The sequence below is a fragment of the Nycticebus coucang genome, chromosome 8 (genome assembly GCF_027406575.1).
Source record: "Nycticebus coucang isolate mNycCou1 chromosome 8, mNycCou1.pri, whole genome shotgun sequence".
NCBI classification, from domain to species: Eukaryota; Metazoa; Chordata; class Mammalia; order Primates; family Lorisidae; genus Nycticebus; species Nycticebus coucang.
Window position 1 is genome coordinate 116,651,229 of NC_069787.1, and position 23,485 is coordinate 116,674,713.

General features: G+C 40.2%; 1 protein-coding gene across 1 annotated transcript; it reads right to left on the reverse strand.

Moving 5' to 3' along the window:
• Positions 1-1,507: 1,507 nt before the first annotated feature.
• COMMD2 (COMM domain containing 2) lies at positions 1,508-16,902 on the reverse strand. The gene is made up of 5 exons (XM_053600114.1): positions 16,779-16,902; positions 16,613-16,690; positions 15,618-15,700; positions 14,825-14,998; positions 1,508-3,703 (listed from the first exon to the last, which is right to left on the reverse strand). Exons 1-5 carry the CDS (start codon positions 16,843-16,845, stop codon positions 3,506-3,508), a joined length of 600 nt encoding a protein of 199 aa, XP_053456089.1. The 5' UTR covers positions 16,846-16,902; the 3' UTR covers positions 1,508-3,505.
• Between the last annotated feature and the right edge of the window lie 6,583 nt (positions 16,903-23,485).

Sequence of the window (23,485 nt, forward strand, 5' to 3'; positions counted from 1 at the left end):
TAACGAGATCCTCTGTGTGCACAGCTGTTTCAATAATGGTTTACACTTACTGAACACCTTCTAAAGCCTGGTACGGAGCTTAACAATCTATATACAACAGGCTCCTTTAGCCAATGTGGTTGATGATCTCAAATTGCTTTTACGGATGAAGAAAACAAGACTTTGAAATTCACCAAAGACGCGTAATAAGCCACAGAACCTAAATTGAAATAATTTTGTCCAACTCCAAAAACTTATTTACCTCTTACCCTCCACCTAAGAGTATAAATCCACAGAGGCCACATATTTGAGTTTTAAGGGCTCTCGCATGTGCTTCTTTTACACACACTCTTAATGGTTTTTCTTTTTTTGTAGAGACAGAGTCTCACTTTATGGTCCTCGGTAGAGTGCCATGGCATCACACAGCTCACAGCAACCTCCAACTCTGGGGCTTAAGTGATTCTCTTGCCTCAGCCTCCCGAGTAGCTGGGACTACAGGCGCCCGCCACAACGCCCGGCTATTTTTTGGTTGCAGTTCAGCCGGGGGCCAGATTTGAACCCGCCACCCTCGGTATATGGGGCCGGCGCCTTACTGACTGAGCCACAGGCGCCGCCCCTCTTAATGGTTTTTCAAACTTTCCTTAGTGTCAGATCTCATTTTTTAGTTCTCAAAGAAGACATAGTATCTTCTTATGACATCCTGAACACCTTTCCAATTGCTTCAAGTTTGTCCAATCCTAGAAACATCAATAACAAATACACTTGTTGAAACTTTGTGGTACACTTAAGGAGACTTTCAATGAATAGACTTTGTGATACACACGCGGGTATGTGCTTACAGCTTTGTTCTGAGGTAAGATATTATGCTGGCCTGGAGACGTGAAAGATATGATACTGAAGCCTAAATAGGCACCAGCCAATCTTGCAAAATCAGCATACTCATAACCCAAAGAGCTTTAATGAAAATTTAGACAGACCTATAGATGTAAAGGTGCATAACCCAGAGTTAAAAAACCTGGGTGAAATATGACAGTAGAACAGTGACTTCATCTGCAAAAAATTATATCCGTACAAGCTACAAAAAATATCAAATATTACATAAAATAAGAAAGGCAAGGGAGTCCATAAGGATATGGAATGTTTGAACAAGAAAAGGGAGCGGCTCATTGACAGCCTGTACTAAAAGATGAGCCACAGATTCCAAAAGAAGATAGAGACTGATGAACATGGCAGGACACATCACAGAAGGAAGAGCATAGCACATGGAAAGGAGGCTGGGGAGGTTGATACAATAAAAAAAGACTAGCTCTTGCTTTCTTGTTGTGATTGGGGTAAGAACAGTAGACAGGTGGAAGAGAGGTTGCTCTGCGGGGACAGACACAAAGCTATTATTTCAGTCTTGGGTGGGGTCAGCCTTGTCTAGCTTCCATCAAATGTAGACATATAAAAAGCCTCACAGAGGTACTTTTATCATATGACCTTGGCAGGCATGTTGCTTTTAAACCCAAATGACATGCTACTATTTCAGGTAATATGAAAGTTTCCTTTTGTTAGGCTGTTAATAGGAGAGTGTCATTAATCAAGTTGTCACTGTAATTAAACATCACTTCTGAGGATAATATGATTGTTTTACAACTATAGAACATATATCAATAGGAAAAGGGTGGCCCAGATGCCTGCAGGGGACAAAGAGTGACAATTTCTTTCTTTCTTTTTTTTTTTTTGCAGTTTTTGGCCAGGGCTGGGTTTGAACCCACCACCTCTGGCATATGGGGTCAGCACCCTACCCCTTTGAGCCACAGGCGCGGCTCCATGAGTGACAATTTCAAGTGCACTGACCTGCCTCCTCATAGGCTTTCTCTCCTCTAAAGAGAAAGCAACAGTATGTTACTCTGACCGAGAATCTCCAATTCTTAGGAGGCAAAGTATTGACAGAGCCTAGAGTTCATTTTAGAGCTTGAACTTGTAAAGCCCATCCTGAGTTATTCCATGGAGTTGAGACTCTCAGGATAATGCCCTGAAACACAGTTAACACACTAGTGACCAGTCATAAGTTACCTAGTAACACGGATAGTTTCTGTGTGAAACTGCCAGTCAACAATGTGTTAAGATGTTAAGAGGCACTAAGTGATTTTATATTATAAGATGCGGAGAGATGAGAAGGGAAGAAAAGAATAAAATAGGCTGAATTGGGGGCAACTGGGAATTGAGAAGGGGAGACATGAATCGGGACAGCTGCTATGTGAAGACCACACCCACATTTCCACTCTTCAAGAAAACAGTCTGCCATTGTTGTCTCTGGACTCTCTCAGGCGAGGCTGACAAATCAGCACCTAAGTTTCTTTTTCTTTCTTTCTTTTTTTTTCTTGAGACAGAATCTCCTCTTTTGTCCTAAGCTAGAGTGCAGTGGCATCGGTCTTGCTTACTGCAATCTCAAGGTTCAAGGCTCCTGCCTCAGCCTTCTGAGTAGCCGAGACTATAGGCACCTACCATATGTCTAGATAATTTTTCTATTTTTAATAGAGATGAAATCCTGCTCCAGCTCAGGCTGCTCTTAAACTCTTGAATTCAAGTGATCCTCCCACCTCAGCCTCCCAGGGTGCTAGGATTACAGGTGTAAGCCACAGCACCTAGCCCAGCACTTGAGCTTTTTAGGATAAGAGCTTTTGATTCCCTACTGAAAAATAAAACAAAACAAAATCAAGCTTGAAAGGAAGAAGGAATATTTGCTTGTAATGTAATAAACATGGACGTCCTTCACCCCTTTTATAGTGTATTCAAACAAAATTCACCAAAGAGACTGTAATTCATATCTGGATAATCAAGAATTGATATTACTCCTTCATTCAGCAATGTAGATAATAAATACTTATTATCTTCACATACAAAGAAAAATGAATAAACTGCCTATAATAACAAAGCATTTCCAAAATGATATTTACTCTCAGTACATAGAAAGGGGGCTGGGGAGGTTTATTTATTCTGTGGCAATACTGTGGAATTATTAGTATTATTATTATTATAGTCTCACCATATTGCCCAGGCTGAACTCAAGCTTCTGGACTCAAGTAATCTTCCAGCCTCAGCCCCCTGAGTAACTGGGACTACTGTAGGGTGCTTTTAAAAGTGGAATACATTGAAGTGTTTAGAAAACTGTGCATAGTAATAGCATTACACTGTGAATTTTATTTTCATTAATAAGGAGGAAAATAATAAAGTTAAACAGTCAAAAGAAGTACCCCAAACTGGACATTTATATATACAGAAGAACAGCACAGATTCATTTCCACTTGATTCAATCCTCTATACACACTTGAAATACAAAATACATCTTAATTTGTCAGTGTGACTGCATTTAGCACCAAGAAAACTAAATGATGATGACATCAACATCCTAGAATAAAAAAGGAAATTTAATGGAATCTAGATGAATTATTGTCATCAATAAAAAATTAACTTTGAAAAGTAACTGCTGTACATCACCAATTCATAAATGATTCAAAGGATTACAACTTTAAAACTGGTACTACTTGATGTTGCGGACAACTCTCCTACAGTGGTTTGTTTTCATCTCTTCCAATGCTTGTTCCAGTTGTTGAACCAAGTGGAGCAGGGTGGCTGGGTCCGTCTGCAGGACGTTGGTATTTTGACTTCCATTGTGATTAAGATGTAGCTTAATAGTCACTGCTGGTTTAATCTGCTGCCTGAGACTTCTACTTGCAAGCTTGATTTTACATAGAAAAGAGCACAATAATTATTTAATAGTTATGCTGAATACGTAATATTTATAATGGGCTTAAAACATACACAAAAATTAAATTTCACATGAATCAGACTTCAAAAGTAACAGTAAACTTTAAAACTTTTGGAAATAATGAGAATATATATGAAACCTCACAATATGGAAATTTTCTTAAACATGGATTTATTTATTTATTTATTTTTTTGCAGTTTTTGGCCGGGGCTGGGTTTGAACCTGCCACCTCCGGCATATGGAGCCGGTGCCCTACCCCTTTGAGCCATAGGCGCCGCCTGGATTTATTTATTTTTTTTGAGACAGAGTCGCCCTTGGTAGAGTGCTGTAGCGTCACAGCTCACAGCAACCTCCAACTCTTGGGTTTAAGTGATCTTCTTGTCTTAGCCTCCAGAGTAGCTGGGACTACAGACGCCGCCACAATGTCTGGCTATTTTTTGTTGCAGTTTGGACGGGGCCAGGTTCAAACCCACCACCCTCGGTATATGGGGCTGGTGCCCTATGCACTGTGCCACAGGCGCCGTCCATTAAACATGGATATTTTGTAATACATATTTAACTAAAAAAATCTGTATCCAGAATGTATGATGAACTAACCTGATTTAATAAAACCCAAGAGAAAACTGTACAGAATATCTGAATAAGCACTTTAAAAAAGAAGACAAATGGATAAATGCAGGAAAATATGTTCAACTTGATTAGACATCAGGAAAATGGCTAACTAAAATGACATGAAATACTATTTCAGACATATGAGATTAGCAAAAATTACAAATCTGTGCGTAGAAAGCATCGCAAGTGACAGCAGTGGGAACTCTTATCCATTGTGGGTCAAAATGATGATGTCATTTTGGAAAACAGCGCACATTACCAGCAATTCTACTCTTAGGTACACACCTTCAACACTTACACATACACTTATTCATAATGATATGTTTCCAAGAAACACAAATTAGAAGCATCTCAAATACTACCTAACAACACAATGACTTACCTGAGAATAATCATACAATGAATTGCTTACTAAGTAGCAATGCAAAGAAATGAACTACAGCAACATGAATTATCATAGAAAAAATAAAAAAGTTGAATCAAAAATGCAAGATACAGAATACTTACAAATTAAAAAAATAAGTTTAGTGATAAAATATATGATAAAAATCTATACATAAAAGACTGACAGAAAATTTAGAATAATCATTTCTTGCAGGAAGGGGTTATAATTGGGAGAACATCAGGTGCTTCAAAGGTACTGACTTTGTTTTATTCATTAAGGTTGACGGTGGGTATGGTGGCATTTGTTTTTTATTCTTTAAACTAAAAACCTATAACCTTTTGCTTGTATGATACATTCTATAATTAAAAAAAAATAAAGGCTGGGCGCGGTGGTTCACGCGTGTAATCCTAGCACTCTGGGAGGCTGAGGCAGGTTGAGACCAGACTGAGCCAGAGCAAGACTTCGACTCTAAAAATAGCTGTGGCGGCAACCATATCTCAGTGGTTAGGGTGCTGGCCACATACACGGGGGCTGGCGGGTTAGAACCCAGCCCAGGCCAGCTAAACAACAACGACAACTACAACAAAAAAATAGTCAGGCATTGTGGCAGGCTCCTGTAGTACTTGGTAGGCTGGGGCAAGAGAATTGCTTAAACTCAAGAGTTTGAGGTTGCTGTGAGCCATGATGCCATGGCACTCTACCAATGGTGATGTACTGAGATTCTGTCTCAAAAAAAAAAATAAATAAATAAAACAAATAAAAATAGCCGGGTATTGTGGTGGGCACCTGTAGTCCCAGCCACTCGGGAGGCTGAGGCAAGAGAATCACTTAAGCCCAAGAGTTGGAGCTTGCAGTAAGCTGTAATGCCATGGCACTCTACCAAGGGTGACAAAGTGAGACTCTGTCTCAAAAAAAAAAAAATACTTTAAGTACTATCGACATTTTTTTTAAAGCCCACAAAATTATAAATAATGACCAATCTCAAAGTATTGGCATTCAACCCTAGCACAATTGTGTACACCTGAAGTAATAGCTAATTTTAGGTCTCAGACAGGAATTGTGCAACCTAAGTCTGAAACATCTTGTTATATAGGAAAACAAGGAGTTATCAAAAACTACTGGAATCACATCAAAAAGAAAGCCACTTGAAGAGACTTTCAAGTTAGCAACAAATCTACATCTAAAATTTTGGGATTAATTTAATATCACAACAGAATATTCTTTTTTTTTTTTCCTCAAGAGACAGAGTCTCATTTTGTTGCCCTCCATAGAGTGCTGTGGTGTCATAGCTCACAGCAACCTCCAGCTCTTGGGCTTAGGCGATTTTCTTGCCTCAGCCTCCAGAGTAGCTGGGACTATAGGCACCTGCCACAACGCCCTATTATTTTTGTTGTGGCAGTTTGGCCGGCACCGGGTTTGAACCCACCACCCTCAGTATATGGGGCAGGCACTCTACTCACTGAGCCACAGGTGCTGCCCTCACAACAGAATATTCTGACTAATAACATCTTCCATACAATTCTAGGCAATCTGGGCTTCCAAAAGAACCTAAGATACTAATTCAAGGCTGAAATTTAATGTCTTCAAATAACTTGACAATAGCTCAAGTGCTTTGGGTGAACTAGATGCCCAACATAAAATAGGTACTCGCAAGGTAAAGTGCCTGTTTAAGATCATTTCTCTACCTATAGTCCCAGCTACTCGGGAGGCTGAGACAAGAGAATCGCTTAGGCCCAGGAGTTGGAGGTTGCTGTGAGTTGTGTGACGCCACAGCACTCTACCGAGGGCCATAAAGTGAGACTCTGTCTCTACAAAAAAAAAAAAAAAAAATCATTTCTCTAATACAGAAAATTAGAGATGTGACAGATATGCAAACTATAAATATGATGACTTACTCATTCAATTATTCACTGTTATATTTGTTTTTTTCTTCTATATCTGTACTGACAGATAAGACTGGATATATCGGGCGGCGCCTGTGGCTCAGCAGGTAGGGCGCCGGTCCCATATGCCAGAGGTGGTGGGTTCAAACCCAGCCCCGGCCAAAAAACAAAAAAAGACTGGATATATCTAGGTGTAAAATTAAGCCATGAATTTTTTGGCTGACTTAAAGTCACAGTTTTCTAATTTTTAGACAAAATGAGACCTAAATAATCTTAACAGACAAGTATCTATACCATTCTTTAAAAAAGGTATCAACAGACACCCAAGAAGACAAAATCAGACCTAATTTTTTTCCCAGAGAGAAGCTGAATGACAGTACTACAAGACGAAGAACAGCGGCCCAGAAAGTTCTTGATACCGACTTTTCTGTTGTTGTTGTATTTTGAGACAGAGTATCATTCTGTTGCCCTGGGTGGAGTGCTATAGCATCAGACCTCAGGGCAACCTTAAACTCTTGGGCTTGAGCAATTTTCTTGCTTCAACCTCCCCAGTAGCTCGCCACTACACCCGGCTAATTTTTCCATTTTTTGTAGAGATGGGGTCTTGCTCTTGCTCAGGCTGGTCTTGAACTCCTGAGCTCAAGCAATCCACTGGCCTCAGCCTCCCAGAGTGCTAGGATTACAGGCATGAGCCACTGGGCCCAGCCTTGATTTATTTTTAATAGAGACAAAATTCTGCCTTCCTCCCTGTAAACATAATAACAGTAATAGTAACTTTAATAAAAGGTCATATGTCAATGCAAATTAGAAAAAAAAGAAAACTGTTTAGTCTGAACAGTTATTATCTTGGACATATCTTAAGGTACTCGAGAGTAATCTGGCAAAAAAAAAAAAAATCAAGTAGGAAACAGATTTTAAAAGTTATGTTTCAGTTAGGAAGTTCCTAAGAGAATTCAAACCTCTATTTAGTCTCAGAGCAAATAATATGTGGGCAGGACAAGAAAATGGCGCTTTAATGTAGTTGTAAATGGACAAGTCCTAAAAGCAACATCCTTTTGCATCAGGCTCAGATACATGTACCATGTTTTGCTGTGTAAAACGTGTGCCTGTGTATAATTCATACCCATGGTTTTTGCCCAAGCTTTCAGGAAAGCATCTCTCAAGAAAGTGGCCAGCTCTTGACCAGGAGAGACACATCTGGGAGTGCTAATGCTTCCTTGATAAACCTGCAGATTGTACCTGTACTTCCACAGCTGGCCACTCTGTGAGACTACCTCCTCCCTCTCTCCTGGGAGCCCTTCTTTCCCTGCCACCTTGGGTGCTGCAACCAAGACGACCACACGCATAGCCACTGGGGTGGGAAGCTTCTGTGGCTGCTTGGCCTACAACAGCCAGGTGCATCCCTGCAGCCGGCGCTGGGCTCCCAGTCCCCCTCCACACCTAGGCTTTGAACCTCTGCCCTCACCCTGATGGCCACAGCCCACCTTGGCAGCCCTGTCACTGTCCCCTCCCTAGATCACAATGCTCAGTGAAGGCTGCTCCGGCCTGCTCCCACTGGATCCCAGATCCTCCCAGACAGGTACCTGATGTGTTTGGGAAACCCAGGTGGGAGGGCATGGTGGTCCGAGGAAGCCCACTGGGGCTGTACTCAAGCTGTACTCTCCATGTATAAAGGTGCATCCTTATTTTTCTCCTCAAAACTTTGAGCAAAAAGTATGCATTATACATGTCAAAATAATTTACTGATACTATTAACAAGGGCATCAATTGCGCTGGCAATTTATGAAGGCTGGGGAAATAGTTCTATTAGAAACTAAACTATGATGATTAATTTGCTTTCCATAAGCAACTAAACAATAATTATCTGACTGTCCATTCACTACCAGTCTCCAAGAGACAAGTCACTCAAAATGAAAGGCTCTGTATCCTGTTACTAGTTTTCTAGCCACTTAGCTGGTCTTATCTGAAATGCCTTCCTCTGTGAGCAGAACAATGCACTCCAGTTAAAATCCCCTGTAATAGTTTCAACTAATGAGCTCAGAAACTCCATTAGTTCTGAATAGCTTTTTTAGCTCTCAGATGCATTTCACCATAAGTAGCAACATTCATTCAGTAAACCCTCAACCTTAAGCTGTACTAGTCCTAACATCAATGCAGCAATTCAAGCTCAAATGAGCTCTTGAGTTAATTTTAGAAAATTCAACTTCTTAATTCTAATATCTAAAAATATCTTCACAATTGGAAAACTCAAAGCAAATCAATAAAGCCACAAAAAGCAATGGCTACTGGATCTCAACAGTCAGAAGACATCTCTACACAAGAAATAGGTAAAGTTGTACAAGATAAATTACTTCTGAACCACATAAACAAGGCCAGCCCCACATCTCTACCTGGTTATTAAGGAAAGCCCTAAAAATGAAGGCTAACCCCACAGTGATCTCCCCACAATCCCCACATGACTTGCTACTGATGTCCTCCAGCGAACGAACTGTGTTTTGTTCTTTGCTATACCTGTAACACTTGGAAGATAATGAGTGTACAGAAAATATTTGATAAATAATTCAAGAAGCCTCTACGTCCCCTCACACTCACTTTTAATTTTTTTTTTTATTGTTGGGGATTCATTGAGGGTACAATAAGCCAGGTTACACTGACGGCAATTGTTAGGTAAAGTCCCTCTCACACTCACTTTTTCTATTGCACTGAATGCCTATTATGGGGCAGGTACTGTACTGGGGCTACAGTAACGAACAAGACACCATACCTACCCTCAGGGAGCCTATAGTTTGGTTTATACTATTACACTACATCTTGTGTTCACGTCTATTCAAGCACTCATCATACTTAATTATAACTGCTCCTTTTTAATTTAACTTTATGTTTTAGTCTCCTATAAGACTGTAAGGGCTTAAAGGCAAGTACTGTGTCTCTTTTGTTGCTATGTCCACAATGCCTGGCACACACCAGACATTCAATAAACGGTTTGATAAGTGACTAGATGTGTAGACGCATAAATGGACTAGTGAGACATAAGAAAAGATCTTTTCCAAGGATACTGCTTGTACCTGAGGACGTTCATGACAATGGAACACTGTCTTTCTAATCCAGCCGCCTCATCCCCAATATAAAGATGTAGTATGTATGACAGGTGCATCTTTCTCCTGACCAGATCCTAAGCCTTTTATCTTTCAACTCTGACATCATGATGGCACTCTATTTTTAAATGCTGCTCTTACTTTCAGTGACATTGTGTTGCTAGTGGTTGTTCTTTCCCCAAATCACCCTTACTTTAATCACTGCTTTTTATTTCTATTAACCATGAGTAACCACTGAGACTGATTCAGTTCAGCTGTCAGAGAAATCATTATCATTTGCGGTTTGAACTACTCTTGAACTCAAGTTCTAGGCTGATATCTTTAACTACTACCAAGATTACAACTTAAATAACCTGTCATTACCCTAAATTTGATGCATCTTCAACTGATTGTCATGTTTCAAATGTAACTCTAGTGCTACCTGAACAATTACTTGTTTTAGAGCTGCTGAAAACTATAATTTTCCTGTGAAATTTACTATTTTTTTTCCCATTCAGACTGCGAATGTCTTTTTAGGATAGAAACTGACTTGCAAATGGACTAGATAATAGATAAGGAGAGAACACTGGATGATTCCAAGTATTTCTGGCCTATGTAATTTAAAGACCAGACTTACCATCTACTGAGATAAGGGAGACTGTGGAAGGAGCAGTTTGGGGAGCAGAAAGGTGGGATTTAGTTTTGGACATACTGGATTTGAAACCTTATATATATATATTTTTTTGCAATTTTTTGGCTGGGGCCAGGTTTGAACCCGCCAACTCTGGTATATGGGACCGGCGCCCTACTCCTTTGAGCCACAGGCGCCTCCCGGATTTGAAACCTTATTAAAACACCAAAGAGGAGATATCAAATAGGCTTCAACTGTATAACTGGAGTTTGGGAGACAGGTCTAGGTTAAAGATATAAATTTGGGAATCCTCAGTATACAGAGAGTATTTAAAGCCATCAAATGGGATAAAATCAGCTATGGAATTTAAGTGGAAAAAGTGTGAAGACCGAGAAGTAACTAATGTTGAAAAGATGTGAGGAGACATTATCAGCAAAGGAGACTGAGGAGAAGGGGTCTGTGAGTTTGGATGAGAACTACAGCAAGTTACTTCCCCTAGGCAACTGAAGAAAAGTGTTTTAAGTAGGAGGGAGTGAATAACAGTGACAAATGCTGCTAATGAACAGAACAGCATAAAGAATAAAAAGTGATGACATTAAGTTGTAACAGGAGAGTGGTGATGATGCCTGTTTGACTCTGAAAGAAATGGGAAGAGAGAATATGTAGACAGACAACTTTTTCAAGGAGTTCTATAGTACAAAGGGAAGCCAAAAAATGGAGTGGCACTAGTAGGAGTATGTGGAGTCAAGATTGGGTTTTCGACTGAGTGTTGAAGGAAATGATACAGTAGAGGAAAAAAAAAAAAAGTATGATGCAAAAAATAGAGGGAACAATTGCTACACCTATGTTCTCATGTGGGGAAATGAGATGGTCCAACGTGTGTGAGGGAAGAGGTTGCCTATAGATAAGAGTGCAGACATTCCAACGAGAGGAACAGGAGAGAAGAGAGAGCCAGTGGGACTGACACAGGAAGACCGGCAGATGTGGTGACAGGTGCATGCAGGAGTTCTCTTCTGATTGCTTCCTTTTTTCTTAGTCAAACAGGAAGCAAGGTCAACAGCTAAGAGTGTGCAGCATGGAGATGCTGAGGCTTTAAAAGAATATAAGACATGCATGGTCCCTGCTACCTCAGTTTTCTAATGAAAGCAGGTATATATGATTGAGTGAGATGACTTGCCAAAAGAGGAAGCACAGGAACCTTGAAAAGGGAAACACAGATGCCATCAGGATTTAACTGTGTTTACTGGCACAGGATATTTCTCCCAGAAGGAGGCATCAGTTAAAGCAGAAGTTAGCAAACTTTTTCTGTAAAGAGCCAGATAAATATTTTAGGCTTTGCCACACAGTTTCTGGCACAACTACTCAACTCTGCTCCTGTATTTTGAAAGCAGCCATAGATAATATGCAGACAAAGGAGCATGGCTGTGTCCCAGTAAAACTTCATTTACAGCAGCGGTTCTCAGCCTGTGGGTCGTGACCCACGGGAAGTGTATAAAAGAGTTGCGGCATTAGAAGGTTGAGAACCACTGACTTACAGAAACAGACAGCAAGCAGATTTGGCCTACAAGCTGTAGTTTGCTAAGCCCTAACTTAAACTCAGTCTTAATAACAGGATAAAAGAGTAGAATCAAGAGGTAGTGGCAAGGCAGAAAAAGCATTTCAAGCAGAAGAAAAAAAAATGTATAAAAGACTAAATCTTCAAACTTCAAATTCCCATTTTCATTCTGGTCTGTTCAAGGATGCTAGATTAAGTTTGCCAAACAACTGCTTTAATGTTACTCTTATCCAAAAACCTGCAAAGGCTTCCTATTGTCTGTTCTGTTAGGCTTACACTCCTCTGACTGAACTTCTATAACCTATTTTGACCATCTTAGCTCCACTCAAATCAGGAAGGATCCATTCTAACAGTGGATTATGCACTATATTTATTCACTGGATTATGTGGTAAATGGTGAGCTTTTAAAAATTCTGATGCCCAGGAATATCCCAGTATGTCTCTGGATACAGACCACAAACATCAGACTTTTTAAAACCCCCAAGTTACTCCAATATGCAGTGAAATCTGAGAACTGTGCACTATGTCACATGTTTATATGCTATATCCATATCTATGTGGGCCTTTCCAACTTGCTTCCCCTGCCAACGATATTTACCCTGGTTTTCTCTCTTCATTCGTCTTTTTAAAATTTCACCTCCCTTTGTTTCTGGATCATGGCAGTATACACATAACTACATGTATGCTTTTCTAAACACTTGGTTGGCATTTTCATTTATACAATTATATTTTTCCTCCTCTAAGACCTTATTTTTATAACTATCTTTTTTTTTTTTTTGAGACAGAGTCTTACTATGTCACCCTTGGTAGAGTGCTGTGGCGTCACAGCTCACAGCAACCTCAAACTCTTGGGCTTAAGTGATTCTCTTGCCTCAGCTTCCCAAGTAGCTGGGACTACAGGTGCCCACCACAACACCCAGCTATTTTTTTGTTGTTGCCATTTTTGTTTAGCAGGCCCAGGCTGAGTTTGAACCCACTGGGCCTGGTGTATGTGGCCAGCACCCTAACTATTGCACTATGGGCGCTGAGCGTACTTTTTTTTTTTTTTGAGACAAAGTCTCACTCTGTGGCTCAGGCTAAACTGTCATTGCCTGAGCCTAGCTCACAGCAACCTTAAAGTCCTGGATTCACGTGATCCTCCTGCCTCAGCCTCCCAAGTAGCTGGTACTACAGGCACCCATCATGGCACCTGGCTAATTTTTCTATAGTAGAGTTGGGTCTTGCTCTTACTCGGGCTGATCTTGAACTCCTGAGCTCAAACTATCTCTTGCCTTCGGCCTCCCAGAGTGTTAGGATTAGAGGTATAAGCCATTGTACCCAGCCTGTAAATATCTTTAATTATGAATTATTTTGAGGACACCTAATATCCCTAACCAGATGATAACATCTTTTCCAGCTGAAAATGTATCTGACACTTCTTTTGTGTCCCAAAGTATTTAGCACAGCTCTGATTAGCAAATGAATGACATTCAATACATATCTAGTAACTCCTATCTCAGTGTTTACTAAAGGGCTATATGTAATGGTCTGAAACTCTCTTTTATGTAGGTGGCTCTAAAAACAAGTGAAAGATGAATGTCATAAAAATGATATTGTGCAAAAGAAGCCACACACAAAAGAGTATTTACTGAATCATTTCATATATAGAAAGTTAAAAAGCAGGCCAAAGGAATCTGTGTTTTGTTTGAAGTCAGGATTCTGGACACCTTTGGAAAGGACGGAAGGAGCAATAATCAGTAGTAGCTAAGGAGGATGCTTCCTGGATGTGTGTCATACCCGAGTGTCAATTGCTTGGGAATTTTTACCATGTGATAATTCACTGAACTGTACACTGACTCATGCACCTTTCTATATCAGAGAAAAGAGTTTTTAAAAATCTAAGCATCACCTTAAAAGTCTACATACCCAACTCCTTTCCAAAATAACCAATTTCTTACAAACTTTACAAATCACACTGATTTCAACATACTAAAAATAAAAGAACCACTGACATCACTCTTCTATAAAGACTGAGAAACATGGCGGCACCTGTGGCTCAAAGGGATAGGATGCCAGTCCCATATGTTGGAGGTGGTGGGTTCAAACCCAGCCCCGGCCAAAAAACCACAAAAAAAAAAAAAATTGGATTGGAAAAAATAAAACTGTCATTATTAAAAAAAAAAAAAAAAAGACTGACAAACATTTTTTTATATCAAGATTGGACCAAGATTTCCCTGGAACCATTCCATTTGATGGTCTCCTAAAGGAAACCGCTGATCTGCTTCCTATCACGTGAATTTGTATGGACACCCTCAAATTTTACATAAATGGAACTGGGCAGTGTGTCCTTCCTCTGTCTGACTTTGCTTATTTAGCCTAATTATTTTGAGATTTACCTGTGCTATTGTGTGAAACGATATTTTATTCCTCTGCCTTGATGAACAGCATTGCATTGTACAGATATACCACTAATTGTTCATACATCACCTTTAGGATATTACATTCAAAGCAGTAAATTATGAAAGTTCCATTTGCTCTACCTCTTCCACAGCCCTGGATATGTTCAGGTTTTTTGAATATCTGGCCTTCTGGTGATATTTTATATCTTATTGTTGCTTTAATTTGTATTTCTCTAATAATGAAATTGAACTCTAATCATGTGATTGTTTTCCATATATACATTATCTTTGGGGAAGAATCAATTCAGTAATGTTTCTTATTGTTTAAATTGCGTCTATGCTTAATTTTGACTTGTAAATATTGACTTGTAAGAGGTTTTTGTATACTCTAGTTAGAGTTCCTTTGTCAGATATGTATTCACAAATATTTTGTATTAGTCTCAAGCTTGCCTCTTTAATTATATTAGCAGCATTTTTTAAAAGATAAAAACAAACAAACAAAAGAATACAATAAGAAGGACACAAACCTAAAATAATTCTTCTATGGCAAGTAAAAAAAAAAAAAAGCCATACCTGAACATCCAGTCGCCATTCAAGGCTATGGTAACTGGGAAGATCTGGTGCCAATTCACTTAGAATCGTTCTGATTTCCTTCCTGTTGTCCAGATAAAGCTGAAGCAACAATTTGTTTAACTCTTCAGAGAATCCCAGAACAAAAACAGAATCTTGGAAATCCAGTTCAGAAATCTATAAATGAATTGAGTTTAAAGGAACATCAACCTTTGTCTAGTAAATGTTAAAATGCTTGAAATACACAAACATTCGAATATGATGACCTTGAATTAATTTCTGTCTAGTAAAAGAAACAACATTTCTTACAGTTAAAGATAATCCTTGTCCACTATTTCATAATATGAGTTACTAACACATAAAAATACTTTGTTGAGGCGGTGCCTGTAGCTCAAAGGAGTAGGGTGCTGGCCCCATATGCTGGAGGTGGCGGGTTCAAACCCAGCCCCGGCCAAAAAATGCGAAAAAAAAAAAACCCCAAAAAACCCCCAAAACCCCAACTTTGCTTATATCAAAGAAATCATTTCCTTCTCCTTCTTTTTATGAGACATGCTACAACATATGGTTTAACGTGTAAAATTAGAGGCAATTCTATATTAGTTATACTAGCAAGAGGTATTCACGCCAGCAGATGATTTTAAAGTCATATTGTTTAGGTATGTATTCACAAAGTCAATTATAAACCATTAACAACATCACTAACATACACAGGTACTTGCCAGGACTATAGTGTGGAGTACACTGGACCTTTCTTAAGGATTCAGAGAAACACAAACCAATTTCCAGAAGCCCTTACCATGAGCTTTGAGCTCTCAGTGAGGAGATATGTTAATCCTTCCACCCCATGCTGGACAGTGTCACTACTCACACTGAGTTTTCCTGAGAAAGAAAAGGAAAGATGAGCAAATAAATTACTGCTTGGATATTTATTCTTTCATTCTAACTCTTATTCCGCCATGCAACCTTCTTAACAAGGCGCAGATCTGTGGGCACAGCCCTCCACTTGAATGCGGAGCTTCTTCAAGTCTGACAAAGAATAGGAACTTGACATAGATTGACTTAAACGCAGAGACCACTTCTCATCACAGAGAAAACAACATTTCAACAAAAGCAAATGTCTGAACTAACGATAACCAAGCATGTGCATGACGTTTACAACTGACCCAGACAGACTTTGGCATATTTATCTACATTTCTCAGTATTTCCGAAAGGCAACTTTACCCACGTTCTTTTTATCCATGAAAAAACCCACTTAACAGAAGCTTCAAAAACTTTACACACATATTCTTCTTGGTAAAGTATCTCAAGAATGGAAGAAAAAGTATCCAATGTACTTAGCCCTACTATGAAACTAATTTATAGCTTTCATATGAAAGCTATAACCCACTTATAACCTAAGAATAGGGGGAAGGGAGAGAGGGAGGGGAGGGAGGGTGATTGGTGGGATTACACCTGCGGTGCATCTTACAAAGGTACATGTGAAACTTAGTAAATGTAGATTATAAATGTCTTAACACAAGAACTAAGAAAATGCCAGGAAGGCTATGTTAACCACTATTATGAAAATATGTCAAATGGTCTATAAAACCAGTGTATGGTGCCCCATGATCGCATTAATGTACACAGCTATGATCAGCTGCTAAGGGGACGGGCAGGATTTGTAGTCTAACTCAAGAGCTCTCCTAGTGTTATTCTACTACAATGGGAACAAGACCCTGCATCTTCCTGGGCGACAGAACGGCTCACAAGTCCCCCAGCAGTCTGCAAGGCCGTGCCTCTTCCCTTCTTACTGGCGGCGCCTTCGTAGATCTTAGGGTTAGAGCCTCGCCGCAGGAACTCCACCGCAATCCGCCCAAACTCAGCCACCACTGTAATGGAAGTGAGAAGGCTGTGAGCGGCGGGCGCTCCTTTTGGTTCCCTCCCCAGCCCTCAGAACGCCGTCCCGCGCTCCCTGACCCGCGCTGTCCACTTGCGGCAGGAAGGCCAAGTGCTCCTTGTGTTCCTCGGACAAGTCCAGCAGCATCTTCGCTAGCCAGCGATTTTACCGGGCAGCGCTGACCCCGCCCTCACCACTTCCGGCAACCCTGTCCGTTCGCCAAGAGGTTCCTGCGCGCCGATGTCCCCAACTTTGGGTTCCGTACTATGGCAGTTCTGCGCTCGGTCGCCCCCTGCCGTTGGTGCTGAGGTCGGACGATTCTTCATTCATAAGTCATTCGTGGTGAGTGACTGCTGGGTGCACGGTGTTAAGATCTTTGGGAGACCAAGAGACGTTTAAAATCTGACATGACCCCTCACACATAATAGTATCAGCAGCTAACATTTGTTATGCACTGTGTTAGAAACTGTGTTTACATTCATTAACTCAGTTTAGAGTTCACAACAACTCTGTGAAATAGGTTCTCATTATTTCTATTGGAGATCAGGAAACCGATAGATAAGCAACCGAAACTTCATAGAGCAATTAGTTTGCACAGAGCTTTTGTACACGTTATCTTAAATTTATCTCCGTTAATACCCTCAGTAGCCATGCCTGGGTTTTATAGATGAAGAGACAAAGCTCTAAAGATTATGTGGGCAGGTGCAATGACTCACGTCTGAAATCCCACCTTTTTGGGAGGCCGAGTCGGGTGGATCACTTGAGACCAAGAGTTGGAGCACAACTTGGGCAACACGACACCTTTCTCTATGCAAAAATAAGCTGGAGGTGGTGGTGCCTGCCTGTGGTTCTAGGTATTCAGGAGGCTGAGGTGGGAGGATGGTCTGAGCTCAGGAGTTTGAGCCTGCAGCGAGCTTGCCCGGGCCACTGCAATTCACACTTCACACTGTGCAGCAAAGTGAGACACCACGTCTCTCTCTCTAAAAAAAAAAAAAAAAAGTTATGTGGCAAAGCCAATGACAGAGCTCAGAGAGGGTCAGATACCTCCCTCACCTGGCGAGGATACCTCACCATCTTTCTACACGTCAGGCTGAAAACTGACAGCTTGTAACAAGTTTTAGAAGTGATTGTAAATTAGAATAATGATGATGACAGTGATGCTTTCAGGATTCAGAGCAATTTTATTTTTATGTGTTGAGGACATGTGAGACTTTGCTTCCTTTTCCAACTCTTTTCTCACTTGCTGTAGTTCAAATAGGAGAGACTATAAAATTACTGTTAGGAGTAAACTCTCCAAATCTCATCTCCTTGGTAGGGGAAGACAGAGATGGGGCCAAGACGAGACACTTTATGTCTTTCTTTTGTATCTAGGGATTGAGAGACTCTTTCTATACTCTGAGTCTCCTGAGCAGATGGTGAAATTTGGAAGAGTTTTTCAGTTCACTTGTCTGTGTCCACTTTGTCCTTCACGTCTGACTAAAACTGTTTGTGTCCTCTACTGGAGCACAGAAAGGTCTTTCAACTTGTTAATTAGGTCTTGAAGTAGCATTTGCAGAGAGCACAATTTTTGCTTAGACTAGGGGTGTCCAACCTTTTGCACCACATTGGAAGACGGTCAGTGCATAATTTTCATGGTATCCACAAGCACAGATAAACAAAAAGTGCTCACATAATAATCCTACTTATGCAGAGGCCTGTTCAGAGGGTCTCTTAAAATCATCATGCAGGTCCCAATTTTGTGATTCACTAATACAGAAAATGAAATGTACACATCTAAGAAATGAAATGTCTTTGGTATTTAAAATAGTTTTTATTTGTGTGTGTGTGTGTGTGTCTAACTTAATTTTTATTTTCCCTTTTATTAAGTCATATACACATAGATCCTGGATACATTCATGTATTTTGTGGGGTACAATATGTTGATTTTTTAATACAACTCAGAGTGCTTACACTAAACTAATCAACATAGCTTTCACCTCATTTATTTAATTATTGTGTTTAAGACATTTATGTTCTAGTCTTGATAGATTTGACTGGTACCCTTGCAGTGTGCTCCATAAATATTTATTATAAAAGAAAAGCAAGCAATGTAAAACTAGTGGGATATTTGACATTGTATGTGATAAAGTAATGCGTCAATATCCGGTTCAATGGAAAGAGTTGCAATTCTCAGTGAGTTCTCAAGGTGCTCATCAGATATTTTGGTTCTAAATTTTACTATTAAAGTGCTTCATTCTTTTTGTTTCTTTCTTTACTATTAAAGTGCTTCATTCTTTTTGTTTCTTTCTTTCTTTTTTATTTTTGAGACAGAGCCTTAAGCTGTCACCCTGGGTAGAGTGCCATGGCATCACAGCTCACAGCAACCTCCAACTCTGCGCTCAAGTGATACCTGCCAAGTAGCTGAGACTACAGGCCCTCACCACAATGCCTGGCTATGTTTTGGTTGCAGCCGTCATTGTTGTTTGGTGGGCCCAGGCTGGATTCGAACCCTCAAGCTCAGACGTTTATGGCTGTCGCCTTAGCCGCTTGAACCATATGTGCCGAGCCTGTTTTTTTTTTTTTTTTTTTTTTGAGACAGAGTCTCAAGCTGTCACCCTGGGTAGAATCCTGTGGCATCACAGCTCACAGCAACCTCAAGCTCCTGGGCCCAAGCAATTCTCTTGCCTCAGCCTCCCAAGTAGCTGGGAGTATAGGTGCCCGCCACAATGCCTGGCTATTTTTTGGCCCAGGCTGGATTCGAATCTGCCAGCTCCGGTGTATGCGGCTGGCACCCTAGCCACCTGAGCTACAGACACCAAGCCATTGTGCTTCATTCTTGAAAATAGTTGCTTGCAAATGTAAGTGCTGCCAAAAAGTGATGACATGAATAAAGCATGATTGTCAAGTGAGGGATAGTTGTCTCCGAGAAAACAAGACCTATAAAAGTCCAGTAAAGAGGCGGCACCTGTAGCTCAGTGGGTAGGATGTTGGCCACATACACCCAGGCTGGAGGGTTCAAGCCTGGACCAGCTAAAACAACTATGACAACTGCAACAGCAACACCAACAAAACATATCTGGGCATTGTAGCAGGCACCTGTAGTCCCAGCTACTTGGGAGGCTGAGGCAAGAGACTTGCTGAAGCTCAAGAGTTGGAAATTGCTGTGAGCTGTGACGCCACAGCACTCTACCCAGGGCCACAGCTTGTGACTCTGTCTCAAAAACAAAACAAAACAAAATTCCAGTAAAGAAAAATGATCAATTTTTTTCTTTAAGTTGAATGCCAGATTGCTCCTCTATGCCTTCCATTGGAAAATTGGCAAGTAACATATTTATGTCGACTGAAAATGGAGTTGCAAATGCACCCAAATATTATTTTCTCAGAAATCTTGAAATCTGTTTTTAAATTCTTATATCAAATAAAAAAGCAAGGTTGCATATTTTTTGCTCTTTATGGGACTGTGTTTAGTCAATGGGTCAAAATGCATAAAATTGTTTGCCATCATTTGAGCTTTCCGTAATCTCAGTTTCATTTGGAATGCTGTTATGGTTTGAAACATTGTATTGGTAAGTTAGTTTTCACCTTGACAATGCATGTTTCACTCTTAAAGGAGGAGTTAAAGCCACTAAAAATGCTAAACCTTTTTGAGACTGAGCCTCAAGCTGTCGCCCTGGGTAGAGTGCCGTGGCATCACATCTCACAGCAACCTCCAACTCCTGGGCTCGAGATTCTCCTGCCTCTGCCTCCCAAGTAACCGGGACTACAGGCGCCTGCCACAATGCCTGGCTATTTTTTGGTTGCAGCTGTCATTGTTGTTTGGCGGGCCCAGGCTGGATTCGAACTTGCCAGATCAGGTGTATGTGACTGGTGCCTTAGCTGCTTGAGCAACAGGCGTCAAGCCTGTAAGCCAGTTTTCATCCTCAAGTTCTGGCACAAATTTGGTTTTTGACACCATAAACAACTTGATAACATGTTGCAAATCATAAAATCTATTCAACCTTTGGCCTCGACTTACCCATCTTACTTCTGAAAAGTAAACGATGTTGCCATAGTTAGCATCAATACTTTTAAGGAATTATTGGAACTGGCAATGATACAACCCTTGGCCCTTATCAATTTCACAGTCCTGATGATGATTTGCTTGATGTTATCCATTTTTAAAGCTTTTGTACATAAACTTTCTTGATGTAGTATGCAATGATACTCCATCAAATGTGAGTTTTTGACAGCAATTGCATCATCTTCTATTAATTTTCCAAGTCCCTCTCTATTACCTACCAATGCCAGGGCACCATTAGTAACTACACCAAATATGTTGACAATGGACAAAGAAAATCACTCTAATATGCTTATTACTGCTTCGTATAAATCTATTGATTTGGTTGTGTCTTTTAATGGCACTAAAGAAACCAGTTCTTTAGTGACATTATATTTGTCATCAATACCTCTAATAAAAATGGCAAGTTGAATTGTAGTTGTAGCATCAGTGCTGTCATCCATCACCAGAGCATACATTTTATTTTATTTTATTTTTTGAGACAGAGTCTTACTTTGTCACCCTCGGTAGAGGGCTGTGGTGTCACAGTTCATGACATCCTCAAACTCTTGGGCTTAAGTGATTCTCTTGCCTCAGCCTTCCAAGTAGCTGGGACTACAGGTGCCCACCACAGCACCTGGTTATTTTTAGATTTGGGGTCTCGCACTGGCTCAGGTTGGTCTTGGACTCATGAGCTCAGGCATTCCACGTGCCTCAGCCTCCCAGAGTGCTAGGATTACAGACATGAGCCACTGCACCTGGCCTCCATAGCATAAATTTTAAAATTCACAGCTTTACTCTCCAAACTTCTTTCGATAGGTTTTCCAGTTTCTTCAATTTGCCTGGCTATAATCTGGTGAGACAAACTGATTTTAGAAATATTCCCCTTTTAGCCTATTACCTGGTAGCCAAGGTACCATCTCAGGTCGCTTGGAAAGTGGAAGCCATTAAGTCATGGCTGAGTACAGCTCTCTGTTTATTCTGAACCAATAAAATAAAATGGTCAGAAGCCCCCATGCCCTCAAAAAGAAATATTCCCCCTTTCTTCAGGGCAAATTATATCCGCTGTGCTTTCCATACATTGCTTAAAAAACCATCAGTAAATGGTTTTGACTTTTTTGCTATTAAATATGCTACCACATAACTAGTTTTTATAATGGAATCTATCTGAGTTGTAACTTAAAAAAAATATTTTGTTTATTTATTTTGTAGAGACAGTCTCACTTTATCATGGTAGGTAGAGTGCTGTGGCGTCATACAGTTCACAGCAACCTCCAACTCCTGGGCTTAGGCAAGTCTCTTGCCTCAGCCTCTCGAGTAACTGGGACTACAGGAGCCCGCCACAACGCCCAGCTATTTTTTGTTGCAGTTTATAAGGATGTTTGGAGAATACTTAGAGACCTAAAAATAGACCTGCCATTCGATCCTATAATTCCTTTACTAGGTTTATACCCAGAAGACCAAAAATCACAATATAACAAAGACATCTGTACCAGAATGTTTATTGCAGCCCAATTCATAATTGCTAAGTCATGGAAGAAGCCCAAGTGCCCATCAACCCACAAATGGACTAGCAAATTGTGGTACATGTATACCATGGAGTATTATGCAGCCTTATAGAAAGATGGAGACTTTACCTCTTTCATGTTTACATGGATGGAGCTGTAACATATTCTTCTTAGCAAAGTATCTCAGGAATGGAAGAAAAAGTATCCAACATACTCAGCCCTACTATGAAGCTAAATTATAGCTTTCACATGACGGCTATAACCCAACTATAGCACAAGACTATGAGGAAAGGGCCAAGGAAGGGGAAGGGAGGGGGGAGGTTAGGGTGGAGGGAGGGTAATGGGTGGGGCCACACCTACGGTGCATCTTAGAATGGGTACAGGCGAAACTTACTAAAGGCAGAATACAAATGTCTTTATACAATAACTAAGAAAATGCCATGAAGGCTACGTTGAACAGTTTGATGAGAATATTTCAGATTGTATATGAAACCAGCACATTGTACCCCTTGATTGCACTAATGTACACAGCTATGATTTAACAATGAAAAAAAAGAAAGAAAACAGAGCTGCAGAATGTGCAGTATAAAAATATATAGTCAAGAAACCAAGTTATAATCAGGGGAGACCAGCCTCAGAGTTAAAACTTCCCAGGATAACTTATAGATTGACTACTGTTACCAAAAGGCATACAGTTGTTTAGAGGAAATTATCTGAGCGAAAAATCAAAAGTCTAGATTCCAGATCTGGCTCTGATACTTACTACCTGTATGACCTTTAACAAGTTGTTTTTATGTGTCATAAGTGTAGTGTTTTCATCTATAAAATGGGAACTTATTTTTAGACCGAGTCTCACTCTGTTGCCCAGCCTAGAGTGCAGTGGCATCATCCTAGCTCATAGCAACCCCTAACTCCTGGGTTCAAGCCATCCTCCTGTGGTAAGGAGGGTTCAAGCCAGCCTCCCGAGTGGTAAAATGTGTATTTTAATGATGACTGCCCTTCTCTGCCACCCAGGTCTCTTATAATAAATTTGCATTAAGAAGTTGATTTTGATAATCAAATGTAACAATCAATGGAATTAAGTAATTGATGGATATGTAAACTGAATCATTTATATTTTATAGGAGCAGATTTTATATGCAGAAATAATTGAGAATTCTGTGTGTGTGATCATTGTAAAATCCATTCATTTAATTCAACAAATACAGTAGAGCCTCTGTAAGCAGACCACTCAAGAGACTGTGTCAAATTGGTTAACATACAG